General features: G+C 60.7%; 3 protein-coding genes across 8 annotated transcripts in view; 2 read left to right on the top strand and 1 right to left on the bottom strand.

Moving 5' to 3' along the window:
• The window catches only part of TOM1L2 (target of myb1 like 2 membrane trafficking protein), a 56,657-nt gene extending 51,041 nt beyond the window's left edge, over positions 1 to 5,616 (top strand). For all 3 annotated transcript variants that reach the window (XM_058849454.1, XM_058849453.1, XM_058849452.1), the window contains one exon: positions 277 to 5,616. In XM_058849454.1, the coding sequence (XP_058705437.1) occupies positions 277 to 425 (149 nt within the window). In that variant the 3' untranslated portion in view covers positions 426 to 5,616. The remainder of the gene's footprint in view (positions 1 to 276) is intronic.
• A 4,025-nt stretch (positions 5,617 to 9,641) lies between these two features.
• On the top strand, positions 9,642 to 19,674 carry SREBF1 (sterol regulatory element binding transcription factor 1). Of its 2 annotated transcripts, none has more exons than XM_058849458.1 (19): positions 9,642 to 10,066; positions 13,336 to 13,716; positions 13,865 to 14,034; positions 14,106 to 14,246; positions 14,324 to 14,542; positions 14,628 to 14,742; positions 14,824 to 15,035; positions 15,488 to 15,692; positions 16,212 to 16,396; positions 16,487 to 16,748; positions 16,844 to 17,010; positions 17,093 to 17,261; positions 17,339 to 17,447; positions 17,520 to 17,629; positions 17,721 to 17,853; positions 18,022 to 18,184; positions 18,423 to 18,608; positions 18,686 to 18,797; positions 19,333 to 19,674. In XM_058849458.1, exons 1-19 carry the CDS (start codon positions 9,961 to 9,963, stop codon positions 19,554 to 19,556), a joined length of 3,369 nt encoding a protein of 1,122 aa, XP_058705441.1. In that variant the 5' UTR covers positions 9,642 to 9,960; the 3' UTR covers positions 19,557 to 19,674. The 2 variants fall into 2 exon arrangements, with proteins under 2 accessions (XP_058705441.1, XP_058705442.1); XM_058849459.1 differs by lacking the exon at positions 9,642 to 10,066 and adding an exon at positions 12,293 to 12,450.
• Positions 19,675 to 20,428: 754 nt separating this feature from the next.
• RAI1 (retinoic acid induced 1) overlaps positions 20,429 to 23,998 on the bottom strand; it is a 73,956-nt gene continuing 70,386 nt past the window's right edge. For all 3 annotated transcript variants that reach the window (XM_058849457.1, XM_058849456.1, XM_058849455.1), the window contains 3 exons: positions 23,007 to 23,100; positions 22,667 to 22,716; positions 20,429 to 22,306 (listed from right to left, as the gene is read on the bottom strand). In XM_058849457.1, the coding sequence (XP_058705440.1) occupies positions 22,292 to 22,306; positions 22,667 to 22,716; positions 23,007 to 23,100 (159 nt within the window). In that variant the 3' untranslated portion in view covers positions 20,429 to 22,291. The remainder of the gene's footprint in view (positions 22,307 to 22,666; positions 22,717 to 23,006; positions 23,101 to 23,998) is intronic.

Raw genomic sequence — 23,998 nt, 5'->3', positions numbered from 1 at the left:
CCCAAGCTGCTCAGCCCTTTGGAATGATGTTTCCCTGGTTCTGTCACAGCCGGTGGCATAGTGTGGGTTTGATTCCAGCTGCTGCCTGAGCTCGGGTGTCTCCAAGGACGGCTGTACCCTTTCCTGAGGAAGTCAGGCTGTACCAGTATTTGTGCCTGCAAACACAGCCCGACAGGATGCCAGGCCCTGGAATTTCAGCCCCTGCCAACCTCTGTCCCTGGGGCCAAACCCACGGCCCCCATTCTTACCTGTCTTCCTTCTGTTTTTGCATTGCAGAGTTTGACAAATTTTTAGAAGAGCGAGCCAAAGCGGCGGAGATGGTTCCCAATCTGCCATCCCCTCCCCTGGAAGCCCCCACTCCTCCGACAAACCCTTCCAGCAGGAAAAAGCAGGAGCGCTCGGAGGATGCCCTGTTTGCACTGTGAAGGCGGCGCGGAGCCGCTCTCCCGCCCCTGTGCTCCGCCGGCGAATGTCGCCGCACGGCCACTCTGTCCTCCCACAGTCCTTGGCTAACGACGACTCCCGTCCCCCCCATTCCATAGTTTGCTTCTCCTTCCCTCCCTCCCTAAGTGATCCACCCCCACAAGCTGACTCTTTCTATTTAAATCCAACACTATTCCTGCCAGACCACGATTCTCCAGCACTCGCTTAATCCCCTCCTTCCTGTCCCAGCTGCACAAAACCAGCTCTTGATGCTGAAAACCCCTTCAGAATGCACGAGTACGTCACACTGGGCTGAAACAAAAGCCCAGGGGGAAGAGAGCAGCCTTGCCCTTCAATTTATGTAGGGATCATCCTCTTCTGTAGGCAGGTCCTGCCAAGTAGACGGCTCTGTCAATCAGCATGTAATTGACTGAGCTGGAATGTTCAGGAGGAGTGTGTCTTTATTTTTAGATAAAATGTTAATGTATTGGCTTTCGTGTTGGATTCGACAGCAAGGAACAACTGTTCCCCTTTCAACATGTGCTTCACAAGTTAAAATCCTTTACTCTCCCACTCACACATCTCCTGGTACCATATGGTGGTCGCTTTTCCCCACTTTCTGTGGCGTTTCATTTCTAAATCTCACAGGGTATTTTTTGCCTTGTGTTTTATCTGGGCTTGCTCTAATTTGAAGCAGTCTGTTGGCCATGTCCAGTAGCTCTGGCAGTTGATAAGGATGGAAAATGCTGGGCTAAATGGCTGCTGTAACAATGGCATGGGAAGCACCTTGCTCTTTGGGAAACCGTTCTCACACAGGAATTTTCCTGGTGTGTTTGCCTTTTAAAATAGCTCAGTTATTTTCTCCTTACCTTAGATTCCTTCTTTGGTGACTGTAGAGCTCTGCATTTGGTGTAAACACCCATGCAGATGGATGGGACTTGCTCATGCATTGGGTGTGAACTGAGCTTCCTGGATTCCCTGCCATGCCTGGTAGGATAGACACGCTGGTTCCTGGGGGTAGGGATGAGGAAAAGAGGCAAACCTCAGAGGTTTGTATGGAATGCTGAGGGAGATGGTTACCATGGAGGGATTAGCCCTGCCAGCCAGTGCTGGAGGTGAAACTCCTCATTTCCTTCCAGTTTTAGGCCTGAGAAAGTGTTGAAATGATTGTGACCGTGCTATTTGTAATTTCTGGAATGTCCTTTGATCCCTCTGCCCTTCATTAGCTCCCGGCTCCTACGGGGCTGCAGTCTCTGTGCAAACAAGCATATTCCCTTGCTTGCCAGAGGCATGGCCAGGATTCCTGCTCCTCTGGGGCTGCCAGAAGGGATTCCAGCATGTGTGCCTGCCTTGCTGAGCTGACAGGCAGAGCTGGAGCAGGCAGCTCCAGCCATCGCCGCATCCCCCAGCGTGTTCCTTGGGAGGAAGCCAGTGGCGCAGGATGGCAGGATCAAAGAGAGAGCTGAGCAGTGCATGGCAGGAGAATCTCCCATCCTGACAGAGAGGCACTTTATCAGCTAAACACCCGTGCAGGCAGCAGGCTCCAGCCCCTCTTCCTCAGGGTGTTCCTTGGCTTAGGCAACCTCCTTCTGACCTGACATGTCTGAGCTTCCCGGGATGCTGATGTGTGTCAAGCTCTCTTGAAAGTTGTTCTAGGCCAAGTGATAGAAGCTTTTATCTGAGCATAGCATTTTATCAGCCCATACCATTCTCTCTGAGGACCACCCCCTTTGGGACGTTGTGACACACAAAGCCTGTTACCAAATGCCTGATTGCAGCGCTGATGGACTTTGACAGCGGACACATTAATCTTTGAAGGGAAACATTGTTTGGTGCAGGATTTCCAGGCCGTCCCAGGTCAGGTTTCAGTCTGTGTTCTCCCTGCTCATCGTCTCATCTGTCCTGCCCTGCCTGCAGCCTCTTCCAGGATCCCTCTATATGTAGCTGGGCCCAGGCAAGGCTGTCCTGCCACCCCTCTGTGCTGATGTGACACCTCATCACTGCTCTGTGTAGCACAGCTTACAAATGGACAGGGAAACCAGTTTAAAAATGGAGATAACTTGAGGATCAAGCTTTTCTCCCCACTTGCTGGCCCTCTCTCCAGTTGAAGCCCTTCTGTGTGGGTCTGCAGAGGCTTTCTCCAGTTCCATCTTCTCCGTGGCTAATGGAACAGCCTGCCTCAGCTGCATTGCACCCTCCTGCTCTCACCCACTGCCCCCACTGCTCAACACAAGGTGAGCCTAATGCTCAGGGATTGGCACTGCCAGCTTGCTGCAACACGTCAGATGTGGCCACCAGTCCCCAGAAACCTGAGGAAACTTCTGTGGCAACGCTGATTTGATTTCAGACGGTGTCCGGTGATCGCCTGAGCAGTTTTGCCAGCACAGAATGAATTGCTGGTATTCCTGTCAATGCAGAAGGCTCTGTGGGTGTTAAAAGTGTGAATTTTCTCTTCTAAATCCTTGAAACACATTGACCCTGTAAATGGCCACATCAGGTGATTCTAAGCATGTTAATCCAGCTTCCCTGCCAAGCCAGAGGAGATAATCGCATTGCTCAGGCATGGGGACACTGTCAGATGGTGCAGAGTGGCACGGATGTCACCGAGCCCCTGCAGCGTCCCACTGCTGCAGCTGTGCTGGCCCTTCATCCCCCACCCCTCAGCCAAAAGGTGCTGGGGAAGTGTGCTTTTTAAGGCTTTTTTCTGTCACATTAAACTTGTCCTGTGACCTCCAAGGTGTTGCTTTAGGGAGAATCTGGTCCCTTTCTGGAAGATTCTGCAGAGCTGTCGGTGGTTGATCTCTCCAGCTGGGAGGAAAAGAGGTGGAATGAGAAGGCTGGGGCTGGGGGGAAAATACAGAGTGTGTGTTGGCAGAGCTCAGGGGGCTCTTTCGGTGTGTGCAGCCCCAGGCAACCTGTGGTCCCTGCTGACACTGTGAATTATCCTCTGGAAAGCCGTGGCACTGCTTGCAGGGAGTGGCAGGCGCCACCAGCACAAGTGGTGGCTTTGCTGGAAGTAGGGCAGCTCCCAGGAGATGCCTTCCTTGGGAGGAAATGTACTTTTGGAAAGACCTGGGATGGATTTGGAGCCCAGATCCACCACACTTGTCTCTCAGGGCTGGAAGCACCAAAGGGAACAGCGTGTGGCAGAACAGGTGGTTTAGCCCAAACCTTCTTTAACAAATACAAGAGCTACGCTAGAGCTTCCCAAATGTCCTGTATCAGGATCTCTCATCTTCCCTGTCCTCTTGTGGTCTGCTGAAAACCAGAGCAGTGGGAACTGTTTGAGGGAAAGGGAAGGGGCTTTCCACTTCAGGAGACCAACTTCTCAATTTATCCTTCCTCGCTTTCACTCTTAAGTGCTTCCTCTGTGCAAGTGGGCAGAGGACTCGCGTGGCTCCTGCGAGAACAGGGATGGAGCTGCAGCCTGATCCACTTTCCATAAGAAATAACATCCCAGCGCTTTCTAGGCATCTTAGGAATCACAGCTTGACACTCAACGACACTAAATTATTCTCGGGGTCCTTTGTAAGTTCTAATCGTGCCCTATTCTAGGTTAAAATATTTATTTTGTCTATATATTTTCTTTCCAGTGTGTTTTTTAACCTCTTATGTTAATTCTTCATGTGCTGAGATGTAAGGAATCAATGGTTTCTATTTAAATATATCCTTTGGGTTTTGTTTTGGTTTTTTTAACTGTTCTGTGTAGATTTCAGCTGCATCTTTGACAGGTGTAATAGATAACAATGTGCTGTACAAACATTTAGGATGTTTAGGGTGTAGGTAAGGCTCATAGGAGAACTGCTCATAAAAACGTAGCACGGTGTCTCTTAAAGGGAACAGTGTAAACGCTGAAACTGGTCCATACTGGGACCCTCACGTAGCCTCCAACATACCTTTTCCCTTCTGATTATCACAGCCTCCATCTCTGGGATGTGCTGATCAAACCAGCTCTGTCATCCCCAGGGCTGGTCTTGCACCTCCAAGCTGAAGGATTTTTTTATTTGTTTGTTTGACTTCATCCAGCATTTTCTGATGGGATACACTGGCTGTTTCCACTTTGACATGGAGGGCTGGGAGCTGGCTGTGGTGGCGAGATGTTTCCCTCCAGTGGTGGAAGAACAGATCCAGGCCGTGGTTTCAGGCCCAGGGCAGGGGTGATGGTCCCTCCATGCAGGAGCTCCCAGCCAGCACAGCCTGACCCTGCTCCTCTGTTCCCTGCTCTCCTGATATCCCCTACAGGGACAGGATGTGCAGCCCAGGAGAGCAAACAGGATGGATTTCCAACACTCTGTTTCATCTGGTGAGTTGTTGAGTCTCCTGTGGGTGCTGGGAGCCCTGGAGTGGGAACTGCTTGTGCTATCTCCATCCCTGTCCATCCCCATCCAGCTCCGTCATTGTTTACCTCCTCAGGGCTGACCACAAGCCTTGCGGAGCCTCCCCTGGAAAAAAACAGCTCAGAACAGTTATTTTTATGGAATTAGTGAAGCAGTGAGTGGATTTAGAGCTGTGTTGGAGGTAACCCTTCCGCTGCTGTGGGCTCCCACCAGCCAAGGAGGCGAGGTGCCCACACAGCACCTTCCACCCGTCCATCCCAAACCGCAGCCTCCGGAGCAGGCTGTGCCTGCCTGCTCCCAGCCCAGGTTCTGCACACCTCCTCCTCCTCACCTGGAGAGAGGTGAGGCTGTGTATCACCAAAAGCCAGCTGGCACTCAGCAGCACCGAGCTCTGCTGCTGGTTCTCTTTAGCCCATGGCAAATCCACTACTCCAAAATTCCCACCCTGCTCCGTGTTTTTATGAGTACGAGCTCCTCATTCCCTACATGTTCCTATGAGCTGTTGTTAACCCTACAAACGTAACCTGTGTAATAGCTTCTCTGTATATTACAGCTGTAGGCTTTCCAGATAAAAGTGGATAATATTTATTTACTGAAGATACTGGATATTTTTTTGTTTGGGAATGGGGTAGCGGGAGAAAAGGGACATAACTGTTTAAAGAGATTGACTATGTAAAGAGAAACAAAATACACAAAAAGCAGAGAAACCCAACACTAAAACATCGCTGTATTCAAGTAGAGTGTTTCCGTTAAGGACGAGACAACTGTATTAATCTGCCATTGTTTAACTTGCTCCAGAAATCATCTCCTTGGTTCCTGCATGTGAGATATTCCAATAAATTCACTATCAGTGTGAGCTGGGGGTGCTATCATCTGTCTCTCAGCTGGGGACTCGCTTGGCTCCACTGCCTGGCCTGAGCACAGGGAATGAGTGAGCACAGGCGACATGTGCAGCCCTTGGGTACCCACCAGATGTCAAAGCTGGTCTCCTCCAGGAGACAGAACCTGGCTATTCCCACTGGGAGAAGGCTTGTCCCCAGCAGTTGCTCTTTGTGTCTTTGCATGGCTCGTGCTGTCCTCTGTGCTGTGTTGCTGCTGAATTCGTGTCCCACCAAATTCTGGCACATCTTTTGAGGGTGGCATCAGGCAGACACGGTGGTGACAACCTGGGTGCTTGGTGGGACACTGCCCACCACCGATAGTCCTTGGAGGGCAACTGTGGATCACCACCCTGGTGACCTAGAAAGTGATGTGTGATGTTCCCAGCCCATCCAAGGGCCACTTTCCTGACTCATCAGCCAGGAATTTGTTCTGACATCCCCATTATGATGGTGGGTTTGATGGGCAGAGAAGGAAGAGCACCAGCTTAGGAACCCTGGAGAAGTGGCACTGGCCAAAACTGAACCAGTCTGGCAGAATGGTGCCCTCTGTTCTGCATGTGGAGATCCACTCTGGTTGTTTAAATCTGGGGAAGGGGGGTGTGGAATAGCTGGGAAGCTGGGTTTCCCCTCCCTGTAGTCACATATTAGCATTAAACAGCTCTGCCCCAGCTTGTTTACCTCGCACGGATCATGTGCCTGGCTCAATGTTGGATACATTCAGGGAGGATCCTGGCCTGGATGTGTTGGGAAAGGTGTGGAGCTGCTACTGCCCTGACAGGGCAGAATCACACAAAAAACACCAGATCAGAAATGTCCAGCGCTGTGCAGGAGGGGCTGTGGGAGCAGGGGATGTGGGAGATTTGGGAGCAGGGACTGTGGGAATGGGGGATGTGGGAATGGGGGCTGTAGGAACAGGGGATGTGGGAGATTTGGGAGCAGGGACTGTGGGAATGGGGGATGTGGGAACAAGGGGCTGCTCCTTCCAGGGGCTTCACCACACTGTCCTCTGCAGCCCCACGGTTACATTCATGAGGGAAAGATCCCTCTAACCCCAAATTGTGCCTGCATCAAGGGCCAGAGTGGGTGCAAAGGGAAGAGTGTAAGAGCAAGACAAACACATGGGGACTTGCTTTTCCCTTGCTTTTCCCACGTGTGCCCCAGGTTTGTGAACCCTGATGGGATTCTCTTCCTCCAACCTGCTCCCACAGCGACCGTGCAAACTCCCAGCGTGGGCTGGGGGCTTCCACACATCACTGCCCTCCACCGTGGGCTGCCAAGGCCGGGCACAGAGCACGGCAGGAGCCCCATGTGGGCAGAGCCTCGGGCAAGCTGAGTGTCGCTGCTTCCTGGCATTGGGCAGCAGCTTTGGATGCCAGTGCAAATGGGAAATGACCACAGGTGCGTTTACCTTTCACCATTTCACCCGAGGGTAAATAAACCCGCAGCGGGGGCTGCACTGGAGTGCCACCAAACTTGGCTGCGCCTCCCCAAGCTGTGGCTCAGGAAGGGACAGTTGGCAGCCGAGTTACAGGCAGTGAAGGAGAGAAGAGGCTTTTAAATGTGTTTGCGACAGAAATTAATGATTAACGCCGCGCTCTGCCAGAGCAAAACAACCCCCGGGGCAGGCAGGATGCCAGAGGCTGGGCACGGAGCACGACACGCTGCTTCCAGCGCAGGGCTAAGGTGTGCTGGCAAGTGGAAAACACCCGGGGGCTCGCTCTGGGAGAGCCCAGCTGGCTGAGCGAGGGGCCAGCAGGACGGGGGATGCTCCGTTCTGGGGCTGCCGCGTTCAGGCACGGCCCGGAGCCGCCGGGGAGATGCTCCGCAGCCTGAGCCCCGCGGAGCCGCACCAGCCTGCCCGGCCGGCTCGGTGGCCAGAGCCCAACCATCCCGAGGCCGGTTTGTTTTCTGTCTCATCCTGCGGTTTCCTCCCAGCCTGCTCTCAGGAAAACGTCTCCGCGACTCCGGAGCGACCACGTGGCCCGTCCTCCATCCCCGCAGGACTGACATGATGTAATCGCGGGCCCCGAGCCGTGATGCAGAATCACTCCACTCAGGGCCGCCGCGCTTATTGGCTGCGTGGCCCTGGTCCTACGGGCGGGGTTTTCCCTGCTCCGCAACCCAGCGCACCCCCGGGAGCCCCACCCCGCGTGGAATCCATCGCCCGCAACAGCTTCGGCCTTCCCCAGTGCGGAGAGGATGCTGCTGTGTCCTCCCGACCCCGGAGCATCATCGCTGGTGGGCTCCCGGCGTCCTCGGAGCCTCTGGATCGGGATCGGGGAAGGGGCTTGAAAAAATCTAGCTTCGCACTCAGTTTGTGCAAAAATCAAGCTGTGTTGGCGTGTGTTATTTCTCCCTTCCACGTTTATGTGTGATTTTCCTCCTTCTGTGTTTGTGTGGTTTTGCCCCTCTATATCCCTCAGGGAAGGCTGTGCCCCGGATCTTGCATGGGTTATTAAAGGTCTGTGACCCCCGTGCTTGCACAAGGCTGCTCTAAATCCATGGAGGGCCACGGCACATCCATCTCCCCAGCCCTGGAAACCTGCCCTCTCCTCCCACAGCACACGGACTGCACCAAGGAAAGGGAAACACCACCAGCATGGAGCCTGGCTTCTCCCCAGTGACCCCAATAAAAACGGGGGGGGGAGCACACGGTCCCCTGCATGTCCCATGGCAGGTCATGGAACTCCGGAGCTTGTGATCACTGCTCCCTCAGTGATGTTTGCTGAGGGTGAGGGATGTCTGAGCTGCTGATGGTGCCCCATGTGTGGGTGACGCTGCCCCAGCTGCTGGCACAGAGCTGAGCCAGGATTCCCTGGGCTCGTCCCCAGCTCGGACACAGGTCAATGTCCCCGGATTGAGGAGGCTGGAGTGGGGTGAGGGTGCAAAGGGGACAAGCAGAGCTGTGCACCCCCAGCCCTGCTGCCCAGCTCTGTGTGGTCTCCAGTGAGCCCTGGGGTGCTCCGTGCCACACAGGGGATCTTGTATCGTACAGGGGTGCCCGCTGTGCCTCCGTGTGGGAGCCAGTGAGGCCAAAGAGAAGTTTCTAAGGTGCAGCCAGGTTAAATGAATTCCCAGGCACCCTCAGATTCTGCTTGGTGGCACGGAAGAGGAGAGGGCAAACTTCCAGAGCGCTGATGTTGCAGCACATTTTCTTGTCCTAAATGAATCCCAGCAGCAGGACAGACCATGGAGCTCTGCAGTGCACAGGGCACAGCATTTTCCTGGCACAAAACTCCCACACTGAGACCTGCCACGCTTGGGCAGCAGCCACAGCACTGATCCCAATGGCACCAGCATTTTTCCTGGATCCCACAGCTGATGGCCCCCAGGAGGGTGCATGGGCTCAGCTGAAGCTCACAGGGCAGCATTGGTGTGTCCCTAAGCAGGGCAGTGAAAGCTTCTCCCATGCCAGTCCATGCCGTGGGCGGGCAGCACAGGTGGGACGTGCTCTGAGCGCTGGAACTGGGACAGGGAAGGCCCGGGGCCCTTGAGAGGGCTGGTTCAGTGGCCCAACCTCGCCCTGGCACGTGGCCTCCACGAGGTGCAGAGGTTTCTGCAGCCAGGGCCACCACCTGCCCACACCGGCCCTGCCACCTCCTCCCGCATGCCCCGTCTGGGACTCAGGGGGCTCAGTGCCCAGCCCAGGGCTTTGGTGCCTGTCCTTAGGGTTTGGTGCCTGTCCCCAGGGGTGAATAACGTCCCCAGGGGCTCAGTGACAACCCCAGGGATCGATGACATTTTCCTGGGCTCAGTGTCTGTTCCCAGGGCTCGGTGCCCATCCCCTGGGGTCAGTGACATCCCCAGGGGTTGGTGACGTCCCCAGGGGTCGGTGACATCCCCACAGGACCGTGTCCTGCTCAGGGATTACAGCCTGCGCTTCTCCCTGCCCAGCTCCTGCTGCACCAGCTCCCTGCCCAGTGTCGCGGGGTCCCTGCCCAGTGTCGCGGTGTCCCTGCCCGGTGTCGCGGTGTCCCTGCCCGGTGTCGCGGGGTCCCTGCCCGGTGACCCCGAGGGTCCCCGCTCGGTGCAGCCGGGGGTCTCCGCTCGGTGTCTCCGGCAGTCCCGGTGCGGCGGGGCGGTGCGGGGAGGCGGCGCGGGGCGGGACGAGGCGGCGGACCCGCCTCCGTCCATCCCCCCCTCCCGGTGGCAGCTCCGGGCACGGTTCGCGGGAGCAACTTGGCGGCTCGTCCCCGTGGTGCCTGTGCCCGGGCCAGCGCGGCCATGGCGGGCGGCCGGCCCCGCCACCCCTAGAGCCGCCCGAGCTACCGGAGCCACCGGAGCCACCGAGAGCCACGGGAGCCACCGGAGCCGCCGGGATGAGCGCTCTCGCCTTCGACGACGCGGCCCTGGAGGGGCTGGCACCTTCCCTCGGCCTCTCCGGGGCCAGCGACATCGACACGGCCCTGCTCAGCGACATCGACGGTGCGTCCCGGAGGGGACGGGACGGGGCACGGCCGGGGCTTGCGGCATGACCGGGACCGGGCTGGGGGTGTAACCGGGGCTCGGTGCACGACGGGGCTCGGTGCACGACGGGGCTCTGGGCTCGGTGCAGTCCTGGGGATCGGTACATGACCGGGACCGGGCTGTGGCACGGCCGGGACCGGGCTGGGGGAAAAGCAGGCTCGGTGCATGGCCGGGGGCTGGGCACGGTGCGCTCCCGGCTCTCGGAGCATGGTCGGGACATGGCTGGGGGTACCGGGGGCTTGGAGCACAACCGGGACCGGGCTGGCGTGTAACCAAGCTCGGTGGAAGGCGAGGACCGGGTTGGAGCCATAACCGGGTCTCTGTGCGTGGCCGGTACCGGGCTGGGGGTGTAACAGGGGCTCGGTGAATGGTCGGGCGCGCTCGGTGCGTGGCCGTGGCCGGGGGGCCCAGGCTCGGTGCACGATCAGGGAACTTGGTACCGGCATTTGGCCGGGGCAGCGAGATCGGTGCACAGCCAGGACTCGGTGCACGGCCGGCGGACCGGGCTCGGTGGCGGGCCCGGCGTGGGGAGGGGGGACACCGAGCTGCTGGAGCGCGGAGTCGGTGCAGAACCGCGCTGGCTCCGTTACCGGGGCAGGTCCATAGCGGGGGGCTCGGGGTGGGGGAGCACAGGACACCAGGACCCCCGGGCTGGAGGTGCCGCTACCGGGACAGCCCCGACGATCCCCCCCCGTTCCCGGTCACAGCATCGTGTCGCCGGTAGCCCCGCCCCCCGGTGACGTCACCGGCGGGGTTACTCTCGGTCGTTCCCTCCAGGCCGCCCGGGCTCTCCCAGCCCATCCAAGCGGGACGTGGTGAGATGGGGAGGTTCTGCTCCAGCCCCGCGGCTGGCACCACTCCTCTCCCCGCCACTCTGGGCTCCGTGAGATGGGGATGCTCCAAGGGCACCCATTCCCGGAGGGAACCCACTTCCCAGTGGGACACATTCCTCAAGGGGACCCGCTTCCCACCACCATAGAGCACCACGTGTGCCGAGTTCAGTGTTTCCAAGGCTTTAGCAAAAAATTGGGGATCCCAAAAATCTGGGATCTCAAAAAATTGGGGGTCCCAGCTCTCGGCAAGCCCCGCACCCCCCTTGCCACGTGCTCCACCAGCTCTGTCGATCCACGCCATCCCGCACAGCCGGTGGAACACGCGGCAAGGCGGGCACGGGACTTCAACCTTCCAAGACCTGCCCCACTGTGTGGTCCGTGGTGGTCTCCCTTCCAAGATCTGGGGTGGAGATGCCATCCCAGGTCTGCAGGTTCGTCCCAGTGGCAGTCAGGGTGGATCAAAGCAGATCCAGGTGCCACCTGCTTTTCTTGGCGACGTTTTGGCGTGGGCAGGGAAGCAGGAGCTATGCCAGGGCTGAGTGGTGCCGTATGGGATGAGGTTTTCCCGCTGTGGGGTTTTGCCGTGCTCCTTTGTATCACAGCCAGCCGGGCCACCTCGTACCCCACAGCTTCCCAAAGTGGGTTTGTCACCGGTCCCTGGCTGGCCACGGCTTGTCCCTCATCCCTGTCCCAACCCTGGGGTGATGTCGGGCGTGTGCCCAGGGATGTGGGTGCCCTGGGCCTGCTGGGACCTGCCAGGACCCACAGATGAGTGGGTCTGCCCCACACGGGGAGGAGGTGGCACTGGTGGTTGCCCATGTCCTGCTGTTGGCGTGGGTGACAGCGGGTGCTGCACGATAGAAACACCTGGAAGGTGCCAGGAGGGTGGGACAGCCGTGCCCACCCCCAGGCTGGGCAGCAGGAGGGAGCACCCCCTCTCTGCCACCCCAGACTTTGCTCTGCACCACGGAGCAGCCTTGGCGGGGGGCGGGGGGCGTCTCTTGAGTGCAAGGGGGGGCTGGGAGCCCCCCGGAAGGACACCCACCTGCCCCGGGCAGGATGCCGAGGGCTGGGTGTTGTTTGGGCTGTACCAGTGCTGCGTGCAGACCCCGATCGTTGCGGGGTGACCCCTGGGCAATGAATGAGGGGGGTCACAGCGGGCTGGGGGGGCGATGGGGGCGGGCAGAGGGGTTAGCGGAGTGTGACCCCGAGTAACCGCGGGAGGCTGGCGGCGGGTGCCCGGGAGTAACCCGGTGCCGGGCTCACCTTGGGCGCCGGGGGCTGGCCGGGGGCGGCCGGCGGGCGCGCAGGCGGCGATTGGCGGAGTCGCATCACCCCATCCCCGGCCGCGCTCCAGCCCTGGCGCGGGGAGGGCGCCGGGGAGGAGGCGAGAACATGGCTTTAAAATATCCCGGGGCCTCTTCGCTGCCGGGCACGGGGCTGAGCGGGGGCTGCAACCTCCTCCTGGGGACCTGCCCACTCCCACCTGCATGGAGTGCACCTTTGAAGGTACCCCCGCCTCGCCAGCCGCCTCCTCCTCGCCTGCCGGGGTCACCGTCGTGGTTCCTCTCGGAGCGCTGCACCCCGTTGGGGAGGGCGGTGTCCGGGGGCCGTGTGGCTCGGTGGGGACATCCCGGGGGTGTGTGCGGGGCGGGGGGTGCCCTGGGGGATATCCCGGGGTCTGTGCATGCGGTGGGGTGAGCCTGGGGGCAGCGGAGTGTGGGGGGTCCTGGGATGCGCCCGGGATGGGGGCACCTCTGCATGGTGGGAGAGTCCCAGGACACCTCAGTGGAGGTGTCACAGAGACCCCGATGTGTCTGTGGGGACACCCCAGGGCGCCCAGGTCCCGTGAGTGGGACAGACCCTCGCTCAGGCTGTTTTAGCCCTGTGCTTGCCCAGCTGCCTTCCTGGGACTGTTGTGGTCAGACACACCTGGCACTGCGGTCTGGCACATCCCGGGGGTGCCACCCCCCTGTCCCAGTCTGAGCACCCCCTCCCCTCGATACAGGGGCTGATTTGGGGATTATTGGGGCTCCCAGTACAGAATAAATGAATGAATGAACGAATGAGCTGGCAAAGCCTCCATCGATATCAGAGACACGCTGGGATGTGCCCTGCCACTCCCAGACCAGCTGAAAAACGCTGACTGCTCTTGGCTAAGCCCTGGCACCCCCGTTTTGAGCACCGTGCCTCAGTTCCCCACAGTTTCAGGATGGGTGGAAGGCTGAGAGAATCCAGGCACAGCAGATTCTTGGTCTCTCGGGGAATTTTACCTCTGGATTATGGGGATCTGCCTCCTAAATGCTAGACTGTGGGGAGGGCAGCACGGGGCCAGCCCAGGTCCACCTTGGGAGGTGCGGGACAGCAGCTGACGGCACGGGGGGTGTTTTACAGACATGCTGCAGCTGATCAACACGCCGGACAATGACTTCTCGGGGTTGTTCGACTCGCAGTTCAGTGCCCCGGACAGCGCCGTGCCCCCCTCCACACCGGGCACCCTCAACACCTTCCTGGGTCCCAGCAAGCCGCCCCCCGCCGCCCCCACCGGCAGCGCCTACACGGGGCCCCCCGGGATGGCCACCTTCACCCCGCCGCCCCCGGCCCCGCTCCTGCCGGCGCCACCCCTGGGTGTCAAGGAGGAGCCATCGGTGGTGCCCAGCAGCCAGCCCCAGCCCCAGCCCGGAGTCATGCTGGCCCCCAGCTTCGTCCCTGCGTCCCCCAGCCCGTTCACTCCCCAGCCCTTGGTGGGCTACCAGAACCAGCACAGCTTCTCTGGTGAGGATTTTGGGGTGCAGGGGGGTGGATTGGGGCTCCCAGGGTGAAGGTCTCGCTGGAGGGAGGATGTGTTCCCTGCAGGATGGGGCTGTGCGGGGTTGGCTGGTGCCAGGGGCTCTCTTAACGCTGTTCTCTGCTCCATGCCCAGCTGTGCAGCCTGGGAGTGCGGGGCAGACCCTGCCCAGCCCCCTGCCCACCCTACAACCCAGCCAGCCCGTGACAGTGCCCGGCCCCGTGCAGAGTGTGGCACCCCAGCAGCTCCTGGCCCCCGCTGCCCCCAGCAGCCAGTCTGTGTCACCACAGATCCAGTCGGTGCCGGTAAGCCCAGGGCCAGGGGTGGGGGGGTCCTGCTGACCCCCACGGCCCCGCTGACCCCCACTGCCCCTCAGGTTCTCCTGCAGCCCCATTTCATCAAGGCTGACTCCCTGCTGCTGACGGCCGTCAAGACAGATGCCAGCAGCGCCAAGACTTCCACCATCGCCTCGCTGGCCACCAGCGCCAGCGGCTCTGCCACCCCGCTCCAGGTGCCGGTAGGTGCCAGCACCGGGAGCTGCAAGGTGGGGAGATGTTTCAGGACCATCCCTGACCCCACCCTGCACCCCTGCAGGCGCTGGTGAGCGGAGGGACCATCCTGGCCACGGTGCCGCTGGTGGTGGACGCGGAGAAGCTGCCCATCAACCGGCTGGCGCCCAGCGGGAAACCGGCCCTGGTGCAGAGCCGGGGCGAGAAGCGCACGGCCCACAACGCCATCGAGAAGCGCTACCGCTCCTCCATCAACGACAAGATCGTGGAGCTCAAGGACCTGGTGGTGGGCACCGAGGCCAAGGTGGGAGCAGGGGGCAGTGGGGCAGGCCTGGGTAATGGGGGGCTTTGCCCAGCATTTGGGCTGAACCGTCCCTGCCCATTGGCAGCTCAACAAGTCGGCGATCCTGAGGAAGGCGATCGAGTACATCCGCTTCCTGCAGCAGAGCAACCAGAAGCTGAAGCAGGAGAACCTCGCCCTGAAGATGGCCATGCAGAAGAACCGTGAGTGGAAGGGCAGATCTTGGGGTGGAGGGCTCAGCTCCGTGCGCCCAAGCAGCCATCAGCTTACTCTGCTTCCTGCAGAGCCTGTGAAGGACCCGGGGACCCACTGCAGCCGGGGGGCCAAGGCAGAGGCCCCCATGGAGGTGGTGAAGGCAGAGGTGATGGAGATGCTGACACCGCCGCCCTCAGACGTGGGCTCGCCGTCCCACAGCAGCCCACTCTCGCTCAGCGGTGGCAGCAGCAACAGCAGCAGCGACTCAGAGCCTGACAGCCCCCTCTGTGGCCATGGCAAGGTGAGGGAGGGCTGGGGAGGATCCCCCTGCCCTGAGTGGGGCAGGGAATCTCCTGTTTCGTCTAGGAGGTGCCAAGAGCAAAGCGTACCAGATGGGGAAAGAGCTGAGAGCCCTGGTCTTGTTCTCTGAGGCTGCTTCTCACATGATTTGGGGCTGGGTGTGGAGGCAGTTTTATTCTACCCTAAAATGTGCTCTGTGCCCCATGCCCACAGCCTGAAATCTGTGCCCCTGTATTCCAGCCTGTGCCTCACCACCGTGCCCTGGACCCCATGCCCTGTATCCCACTGCCTGTATCCCATGCCTGCCCCCCACTACCACACCCTGTATTCCACACCGTGTACCCCATGCTCTGGATGCCGTGCCCTATATCCCATGCCCCATATCCCATGCCTGTGCCCCCCACCCCTCATCCATGCCCGTGTCCCAGGCTCACAGCAGCTCTGCCCATGCAGGTGAAGCAGGAGCGCCCGCTGCCCTCGCCCAGCAGCCAGGGAATGCTGGACCGCTCCCGCATGGCCCTCTGCACCTTCGTCTTCCTCTGCCTCTCCTTCAACCCCCTGGCCTCCCTTCTCCAGGGTTCTGTCTCCCCAGCCCCCCTGGGGAGCCAGGACACCGCTGGTCCTGGCAGGAGCATCATGGCTGAGTCTGGCACTTTGGGTAAGTTCTGCAGTGGGTTGGGGGGCATTGGGATGGAGATTGTTGGGATGGGTGGGGGATGGAGGCTGTCAGGATGGGCATGGGCTGTTGAAGACCAACGAGGTGCAGGATGTTGGGGTGGGTGTTTGGTCAGAGCTACCTGGCTCGAGGCTGTTTGGGTCAGCATGAGGTGAAGACTGTTGGGATGGGGGATGTCAGAGTGGTGACCATCGCAGGGGAGGTGATCATGGTAGATATGGGGTGAAGGCCATCAGGGTCTCTGGGTAGGTCTGCGATGGGCGATGACTTGGGGCAGAGGCCATTGGATGGATGCTGCTGGGATGGGCACGGGGTGAAGGCCAGTGGAATGGATATCCTGGGGTGTGTGTGAGGCAGAGACCATTGGGGTGGAATCTGTTGGGGTGGACACGATTGGGTGGAGGCTCTTTGGTGGGCATGGGATGAAGGCCACTGGGTAGAAACCCTGGGGTGGGCACAGGGCAGCACTGGTGGGGTGCTGCTGACCCCATCCCTGCACAGAGGACCCATGGGGGTGGACGCAGTGGCTGTGGCCCACGTTGGCGTTCTGGGCGCTGAACGCGGCGCTGGTGCTGGGTGCGGTGGTGCGGCTCTTCGTCTGCGGGGAGCCCGTCACTCGCCCCCACTCCGAGCCCTCCATCCTCTTCTGGCGGCACCGCAGGCAGGCTGACCTCGACCTCGACCGGGTACGTCCCACCATGCCCCCCATTCCCCTGCCCCACCTGCCCTGTCCCTTTATCCTGGCCACACTGACCCTCTCTCTCTCTGGGGCGCAGGGAGACTTCGCGCAGGGGGCCCAGCACCTGCGCACGGCGCTCGGGGCGCTGGGGCGGCCGCTGCCGGCCTCCCACGGGGACCTGGCCTGCAGCCTGCTCTGGACGCTGCTGCGCCACCTGCTCCAGCGCCTCTGGGTGGGTCGCTGGCTGGCTGCCCGCGCTGGGGGGCTGCGCCCGGACCCCCCGCCCGCTGCCCACGTCCGCCAGAGTGCCCGCGACGCTGCCATGGCTTATCACCGCCTGCACCAGCTCCACCTCACCGGTACGGCCCCGTGGGGCTGAGGGAAGGGAGCCCTGTGCCCTGCATGTCCCCACAAGCTGACCCCATGCCTGAGCCTCCCGTTCCCATTCCTGTAGGGAAGCAGGCTGGGGGGCACCTGCTGGCCATCAACCTGGCACTGAGCGCTGTCAACCTGGCTGAGTGCGCCGGTGACGCCATCTCCGTGGCAGCGCTGGCCGAGATCTACGTGGCGGCTGCCCTGCGGATCAAGGCCAGCCTGCACCGCTGCTTCCACTTCCTGGCGGTGAGTGTGGTGCACTGGGGTGTCCCCTGTGTCCCCTGGGACTGGGGTCTCAGGTCCTTCCTGACCCCTGCTCTCCCCGCAGCGCCCCTTCCTCTGCAGCGCCCGGCGCGTGGCCCTGTCCCACGGCGGGGCAGTTCCCCCTGCCATGCAGTGGCTCTGCCACCCCTTGGGTCACCGCTTCTTCGTTGACGGGGACTGGGCGGTCAAGGGTGTTCCCAGGGAAACCATCTACAGCTCTGCCGGCAACCCAGGTGACCCCAAGCTCCCAAACCCTGCACCCCCTGATTTGGGGCGTGGTGTACCTGCTGACCCCATCTCTGTGCCCCAGTGGACCCGCTGGCACAGGTGACCCAGCTCTTCCGTGAGCACCTCTTGGAGAAGGCGCTGTGCTGCGTGGCCATGCCTGAGCCCGGCCGCCCCACTGCCCAGGGAGAGGGGTGAGTACTGGGGTGGGCACCTTCTCCCCCTGCCTGGTGTGGGGCCAGCCCCCTCACAGACCCTTTCCACAGGCGGTTCTCCGATGCCCTCGAGTACCTCCAGCTGCTCAATGGCTGCTCAGATGTCAGTGGCACACCTGGCCCCACGCCCTCCATCGCCTCTGGCTTGGCGGCTGTCACAGGTGAGGCTGGCGTGTCCCCCACTGGGATCACTTCATGTGGAGGGCCGTGGGAGTGGAAACACCCTGCTCCTGTGTCCCTCCCACCCCGCAGGCACCGACCCCGTGTCCAAGTGGTGGGCATCCTTCATTGGCATCGTTATCCACTGGCTGCAGGGAGATGAGGAGGGGGCTGAGCGCCTCTACCCGCTGGTGGAGACCATGCCCCGGGCACTGCAGAGCTCTGAGTGAGTGCTGGGGACATCGGGGACAGGGGTGGCACCTCACTGCGTGTCTCCCCTCCCTCTTGCACTGGCACGGCCTCTCTGAACTTGGAGCACCTGGTGTGTGCTGATGAAAGGTGCAGCCGTGCACAGCAAGGGGTCAGCAGTGACCCTGTCCCCTCCACCTTACAGGAGACCCCTTCCCCGTGCTGCCCTGCACTCTTTCCGAGCTGTCCGCGCCTTGCTGAGCAAACAGGACGGGAGCCAGGCCACCCTGAGCCACTGTGAGAAGGCCAGCAGCTGCCTGCGGGAGAGCCTGGAGCTGGGCAGCCCCTCCAAGGGCACCATCGACAAGGTGAGCTGGGCTGGGGAGGGACGAGGTGGCCACGAGCCCCCAGCCCTGGCGGGAGGTGCCCCCGACCCTCGCGGGGGTGCATTGTAGTTGCATTGCATGTGTCAGACTGGGAGTGCAATGCCCCTGCCATGCAGCCCGGCGGGGGTCCCGCGCAGCAGCGCCTGCCCGCAGCGACCTCCTCGGCATCCCCGTCCGTCTGTCCGACCCCCTGCTCACCCCGATCCCCTTGTCCCTGCAGGCGGTCCAGCTCCTGCTCTGTGACCTGCTCCTGGTCACCCGCACCAACCTGTGGCAGCAGCAGATGGGGGCCAGCCAGCAGCGCAGCTGCCTCTACCAGGCATCCGCCCTGGAGCTCCGCGGCTTCCAGCAGGACCTGAGCAGCCTGCGGCGCCTGGCACAGACCCTGCGCCCCGCCATGCGCCGGGTGAGCCCCCAACCCGTCACCTGCTGGGTCCCCTGGTGCCCTGCACCTGGCTGTGCTCACCGCTCCCCCCAATCCAGGTGTTCCTGCACGAAGCCACTGCCAGGCTGATGGCCCGGGCCAGCCCCACGCGCACCCACCAGCTGCTGGACCGCAGCCTGCGGAGGAGAGGGGTGCAGGGCAGCAAAACAGGTGGGCATGGGGTGGGGGATGGGGTGGGACACCTCAGTCCTCACCTGCAGCACCCCAGCAGCCTTGGATTTGTGGTGGGACAGGGGTGGGACACACTGCTCTGCACCGGCAGCATCCCAGACTGTTGGGTGGTGGCACATGGGGTGGGGATACCTTTGTCACCACCTTGGAGGATGGGAAATGGGGTGGGGCACCCTGGTTCACACCTAGAGCAGCTCCCGCAAGGCTTGGGCGGTGGGACACAGGGTGGGAAGCCCCATTGTGCACCCACAGCACCCCACCAACCTTGGATGGTGGGATACGGGGTGAGACAGGGTGCAGCATGTGCAGCACTCTGACACCACAGATTCTGGGTCATCAGGTGGGACACCCCACCTGTAGCACCCCAAGAGCTGGGACACGTGAGCCCCTCCACTGATGGTGTCACCAGCTCCAGGGTGGGCGAATGATCCCATCCCCGTGCTGAACCCCCCAAGATTTATTCAGCGATCTCTATGGGCACCCTCGGTGCTGACCTCGGCTCTGTCTCCCGCAGCTGGCGAGCCAGAAAGCCACCCCACGCCACGGGAACACGCCGAGGCGCTGCTGCTGGCCTGCTGCTACCTCCCTCCCAGCTTCCTGGCGGGCCCGGGCCAGCGTGTGGGGATGCTGGCCGAGGCTGCCCGCACGCTGGACAAGCTGGGCGACCGCCGGACGCTGCACGACTGCCAGCAGATGATCATCAAGCTGGGCAGCGGCACCACCGTCACGTCGGGATAGGTGGGGAAGGGGCCGCCAGCCCCCGGCCACCCCCGTGGGTGCGGAATGTGGGGCAGAGGGAGGCCGTGCCTCAGTTTCCCCGCAGGATGATGTTAGGGAGTGGGTTTGGAGGTGAAGGGGTGGGTGGGGAGGGGTGGGGTGATAGCTGGCGTGGGTGCGGGGTGGAGGTCCCAGCCTGGGGCAGCCACACGTGGGGTACCCCGGGTGGGCTCCCCGTCCCCCCGGGGACCGTGTCCGTGTCCCCAGCCCGCGTGGGGACGGGGCGTGGGGACCTCTAGTGACACCGTCGCGGTACTGCAGGGCACCGGCAGGCGCGGCGGCGACCCCCGGTGCCACCCGAACCCCCCCGGTGCCACCTGCAGCCCCCCGCTGCCACCTGTACCCCGCAGCGGGGGCCCCTCCTGGGGTCTGTGCCCGGCCCCACCGCTGCAGGGTTTGGGTTTGGGGCTTGCTTTTGGAGCCGTGGCCCCATGGCAGCGGGGAAGTGCCCCCTCCCCAGACGTGCCCATGGTAGGCAAGAGGGGACCCCCACCCTAGCCCCTCGTCCCCAGCACTGATCCCCCCCATTAAGAGCTGCCACCACCCCGGAGCACGGGCAGGCTCTGGGAGAAGGGATGGCAGGGTGGCACGGGGCTCCTGGGGGGCTGGTGGGTGCCTCTGTGTCCTTGCTTCACCCCCTCTTGTACATAGACCCCCTCCCCTCCCCTCGCCTCCCCCCACTCCCCTTTTCCCTTTTTAAACGGTATTTTCATAGTCGGAGAGTTTTGTACAGACAATTAAAGCTGATTATTTATACTGCTGTGTGCTGGATTGGAGGGGAACAGACACCAAAAGTAGGGGGCAAGGGGCCCCCCACAGCTGTGGACCCCTTGTCCCCACAGGGCTGCACGGGATGGGGGCAAGGGTGGCAGGGATGGGGACACTGGGGGCTGAGGGACCCCAAACACCCCCTCCAGAGAGACCCTTGGGGACAAAAGACCAGCCAGGGATTGTCACAGCCCAGGGGGACCCCAGCAGCCCCCCAAGGATAAAGAGAGGCCACGAGCAGGGCGCCACGTACTTCCAAAACAATCGTTGTATCTTTATTGACGCTCTGAATGCAATGACCTGTTTTTTTTACTCTTAAGGAAAATAAACATCTTTTAGAAACAGCTTGTTACACACAATCTTCAGTGTGAAGCAATATACTAATAAGAACACTAGTCTTAACATTTACAGTCTTCATATATATTATATATATGTATATGTATACATATATATACACTATATAATGAGGCAATATATAATACACACGGTTTACCATTTTACAGTCATATGTACAAGATGTCACTAAAAATAGCCAGATTTCAGGCAACACTGCCAAGGACACAGGGATTTTTTTTTCTTCTTTAAATTATTTTTTTTATTATTATTATTATTTTTCCCTTTTTAAAAATTTTTTTCTCACCTCCTTTTTTTGTTTTTCACTCCTGTGTCCAAGGCAGCTGCTGAAACAACAGACATTGTGTGGCCAGCAAACCTTGGGGTGGGTGAGATGGAGGGGACACAAGAGGTGGTGGGGACATGGGGCGCTGGCTCTGTGGGGGACATGGATGGCACCAGCAGTGTGCCCCCCTTTTGCAGGATGCTGCAGAGGTTGGGGGCAGCCAGTGGCTGTTTTTAGGATGAGATTTGGGGTTGGCTCACCCCGGGCTGGTTGCTACCTGTGTCAGGGTGTGGGTGACACAAAGAGGGGCTGTGGAGCCTGGGGTCACCAAAGTGTTGGGCAGCCCCTCAGCTCCACTGAGGTGGACAGGAAGCAAAAGCTGAGGGAGCTGAGCAAAGGCAGGGCAGTGAGGGGTGAGCCAGGCCCATGTGGAAGGGAGGAAACAAATGCCTCCTCCTCCTCCAGTTCAGCACACAGAGCTGTGGGGTTCAGCACAAGCACAGAGAGCAAAGCTCCCACAAGAGGAGCTACAGAAGGGGTGCTGGTGAGGCGAAGCACAAGAAGAAGGGTGAGTTTTGGGGGGTCCTGGACAGCAGGACCAGGTGTCCCCAGCCCAGCAGTGCCAGCGCCACATGGAGTGGGAGGGTGGTGGGTGCAATGAGTCAGGGTTTGGGGTTTGGGAGCGGGGCTGGGGCAGCCCAGTGGGTGCCCACCAGCCTGGCCAAGCACCCTTAGCCCCGCAGCACCCTGGGTGTGGGTGAGGACAAACAGGAGATGGAAGAACAAAACGGAAAAAGCAGAGTGGTGCTTCAAACAGCAGGCCGTTGTTTGCCTTTTTTTTTTTTTCTCATTTTTCTCTTTTTTCTCCTTTTTTTTGGTCTTTTTTTTTTGTCTTTTTTTTATCCTCTTCTTCGCTGAAATATATACAGACACCATGAGGTTTGCTGAAGGCAACATCTCAGATCAGATCAGTGTGATATTGAGAGCCGGGACCCACGGAGGGTCCGGCGGCCCCACAGTAAGACAACATCGCCGGGACCCCCCCCTTGTACACGGACACCCCCCGCCCCCCTGTGCAGCCATCGCGGGTGGGGGATCCCGATCCGTCCCCCGCGTATCCAGACCGGGTTTTACCGGGACCCGGCGGGAGGGAAAGCCCGGCGCTGGCTCGGCCCGCTCGGAGCGGGCTCGGGGGATCCCGGGGGTCCCGGGCAGCGGCGGGTCCCCGGTACGGCCCGGCCCCGCTCTGCTCCAGCCGCTGCCTCCTCTGCCGGTCCCTCGCTGGCGGTGGGGCGGGTGCCCGCGGGCGCTACACCGGCTGCCTCTGCGGGGAGAACGGAGCTGTCAGCCCGGGGATCACGGAGAGGTGGGGGGTGGCCCTGGGTTGTCCTCATCGGTCACCCCCGCCAATAACCGGGCATTCACCCGGGACGCAGCGCTTTGAGAAGGGGTTCAGCCATCATTCACCACCTCGTCTGTGCTCAGGGAAGGGGATAAGACCCCTCAGTACGGCTGGGGTGTCCCAGACCCAGCAGCACCCACCGACATCCCCAGGGACGTGATGCCCATACAGAGTTGAGCATCCAGGATGGGTGTCCCCAGGAATTCGGGGTCTGAAGGCAGGTCACCCTGCCACAGAGAGCTGCAGATCATTGAGGGGTGCACAGGGGGGCTCTGGGCTTACCTTATGTTTGGGACATCTCAGAGAGAAGCTCTCCTCAGTTAATAAGCAACCTGCGAGGAGAGGACAAGGATGTGTCAGGGGACACCCTGCACTGTGAGGCAGCTGCCCCTGAGTGGGGGAATGCAGTGTCCCCCTGGTCCACGGCCACCCACCATCCACAGCGTTTGTGTGAAGGGCTCAGCTGAGGCCAGAGAAGCTTGAGACACCTGCTAGTGCTGCTGGCAAAGTGGGCACCACCATCCTGGCAAGCCAGCGAGCCGCACCCCTGACTCTGGAGCATCATTCAGCTGGGTCAGAGAATGCCCAGGACCCTGTGCCCCAACCCCGTGGCCGGGCTCACCTGTGTCGACGGCACACGCGTAGTGGTAGGTGTGGGGACACCCCTTCTGGCAGCAGCCCACGGTGGCTCCCACTTGCTGGCAGCTCGAGCACTTCTGTACACACACCCGGGAATTCGGAGCAGGGAAGGAGAGATGTGGAGAGACAGAGAGACCCTGTCAAAGCCCAGCACAGAAGAAGAGAACCACGACAGCCCCAGCAAGGGGAGCCCCAGCAACGTGAGTGTCCCCTGATCCTCTCCAGCCCCTCCTTGCCTCTCCCAGGCACCATCCTTCCTCCCGTGCCAGTGCACTGTGAACCACACCATGCCTGTCACTTGGCTGTCTGCAGCCATCCACGAGGTTTCTACCTGCCACACCACTCCCCTGGATGACAATGAGCCCACAGCCATACTCCACGGGCCAGGAGGTGAAGGGACATGACCTGGATTGTGCCTGGTGACTGCCGCAGGGATGGGAGCACCTGGTTCTGCAGTGAGGGCAGCAGCCTCCAGCCAGCCATGAAATGAGCACACAGGCTTGGGAACACAGCCAGCCCCCAAATCTGGCACTGGGGGACTTGCTGGAAACCCCCTGCACAGCCTCTGATGGGAGGCTGTACCCTTCCTCTCCCCAGCACTAAAAATTCGTGTCACAGAATCCCAGAATGATGTGGAAGGGACCTGAAAAAACCTCCTCTCTTTCCAGTCTCCTCCCACAGGCAGGAATACTTTCCACTAGACCAGGTTGCTCCAAGAGCCATCCAGCCTTGACCACTTTCAGGAACGGGCCAGCCACAACCTCTCATCCCCCTCAGCAACCTCCCAATTTTGCTCACGCGATGTGGCCTTGCTCCAATCACTGTGGAAGAGGAGCAGGGTCACCCCCTCCCTCCAGCTCCCCTTCCCCTGCTGCCCACCACGGTGGCATCAGGCTGCATTGTGCCCATTTTCATCTCCCACCCTGTGGCACCTGTCCTGCTCTGAGCCACCTTGTGCAACACACGACTGGGCCA

This window comes from Poecile atricapillus, chromosome 14 (genome assembly GCF_030490865.1).
Source record: "Poecile atricapillus isolate bPoeAtr1 chromosome 14, bPoeAtr1.hap1, whole genome shotgun sequence".
NCBI classification, from domain to species: domain Eukaryota; kingdom Metazoa; phylum Chordata; class Aves; order Passeriformes; family Paridae; genus Poecile; species Poecile atricapillus.
Note: the sequence above shows the minus strand (reverse complement) of the source record. Positions and strands in the feature narration are given on the sequence as shown.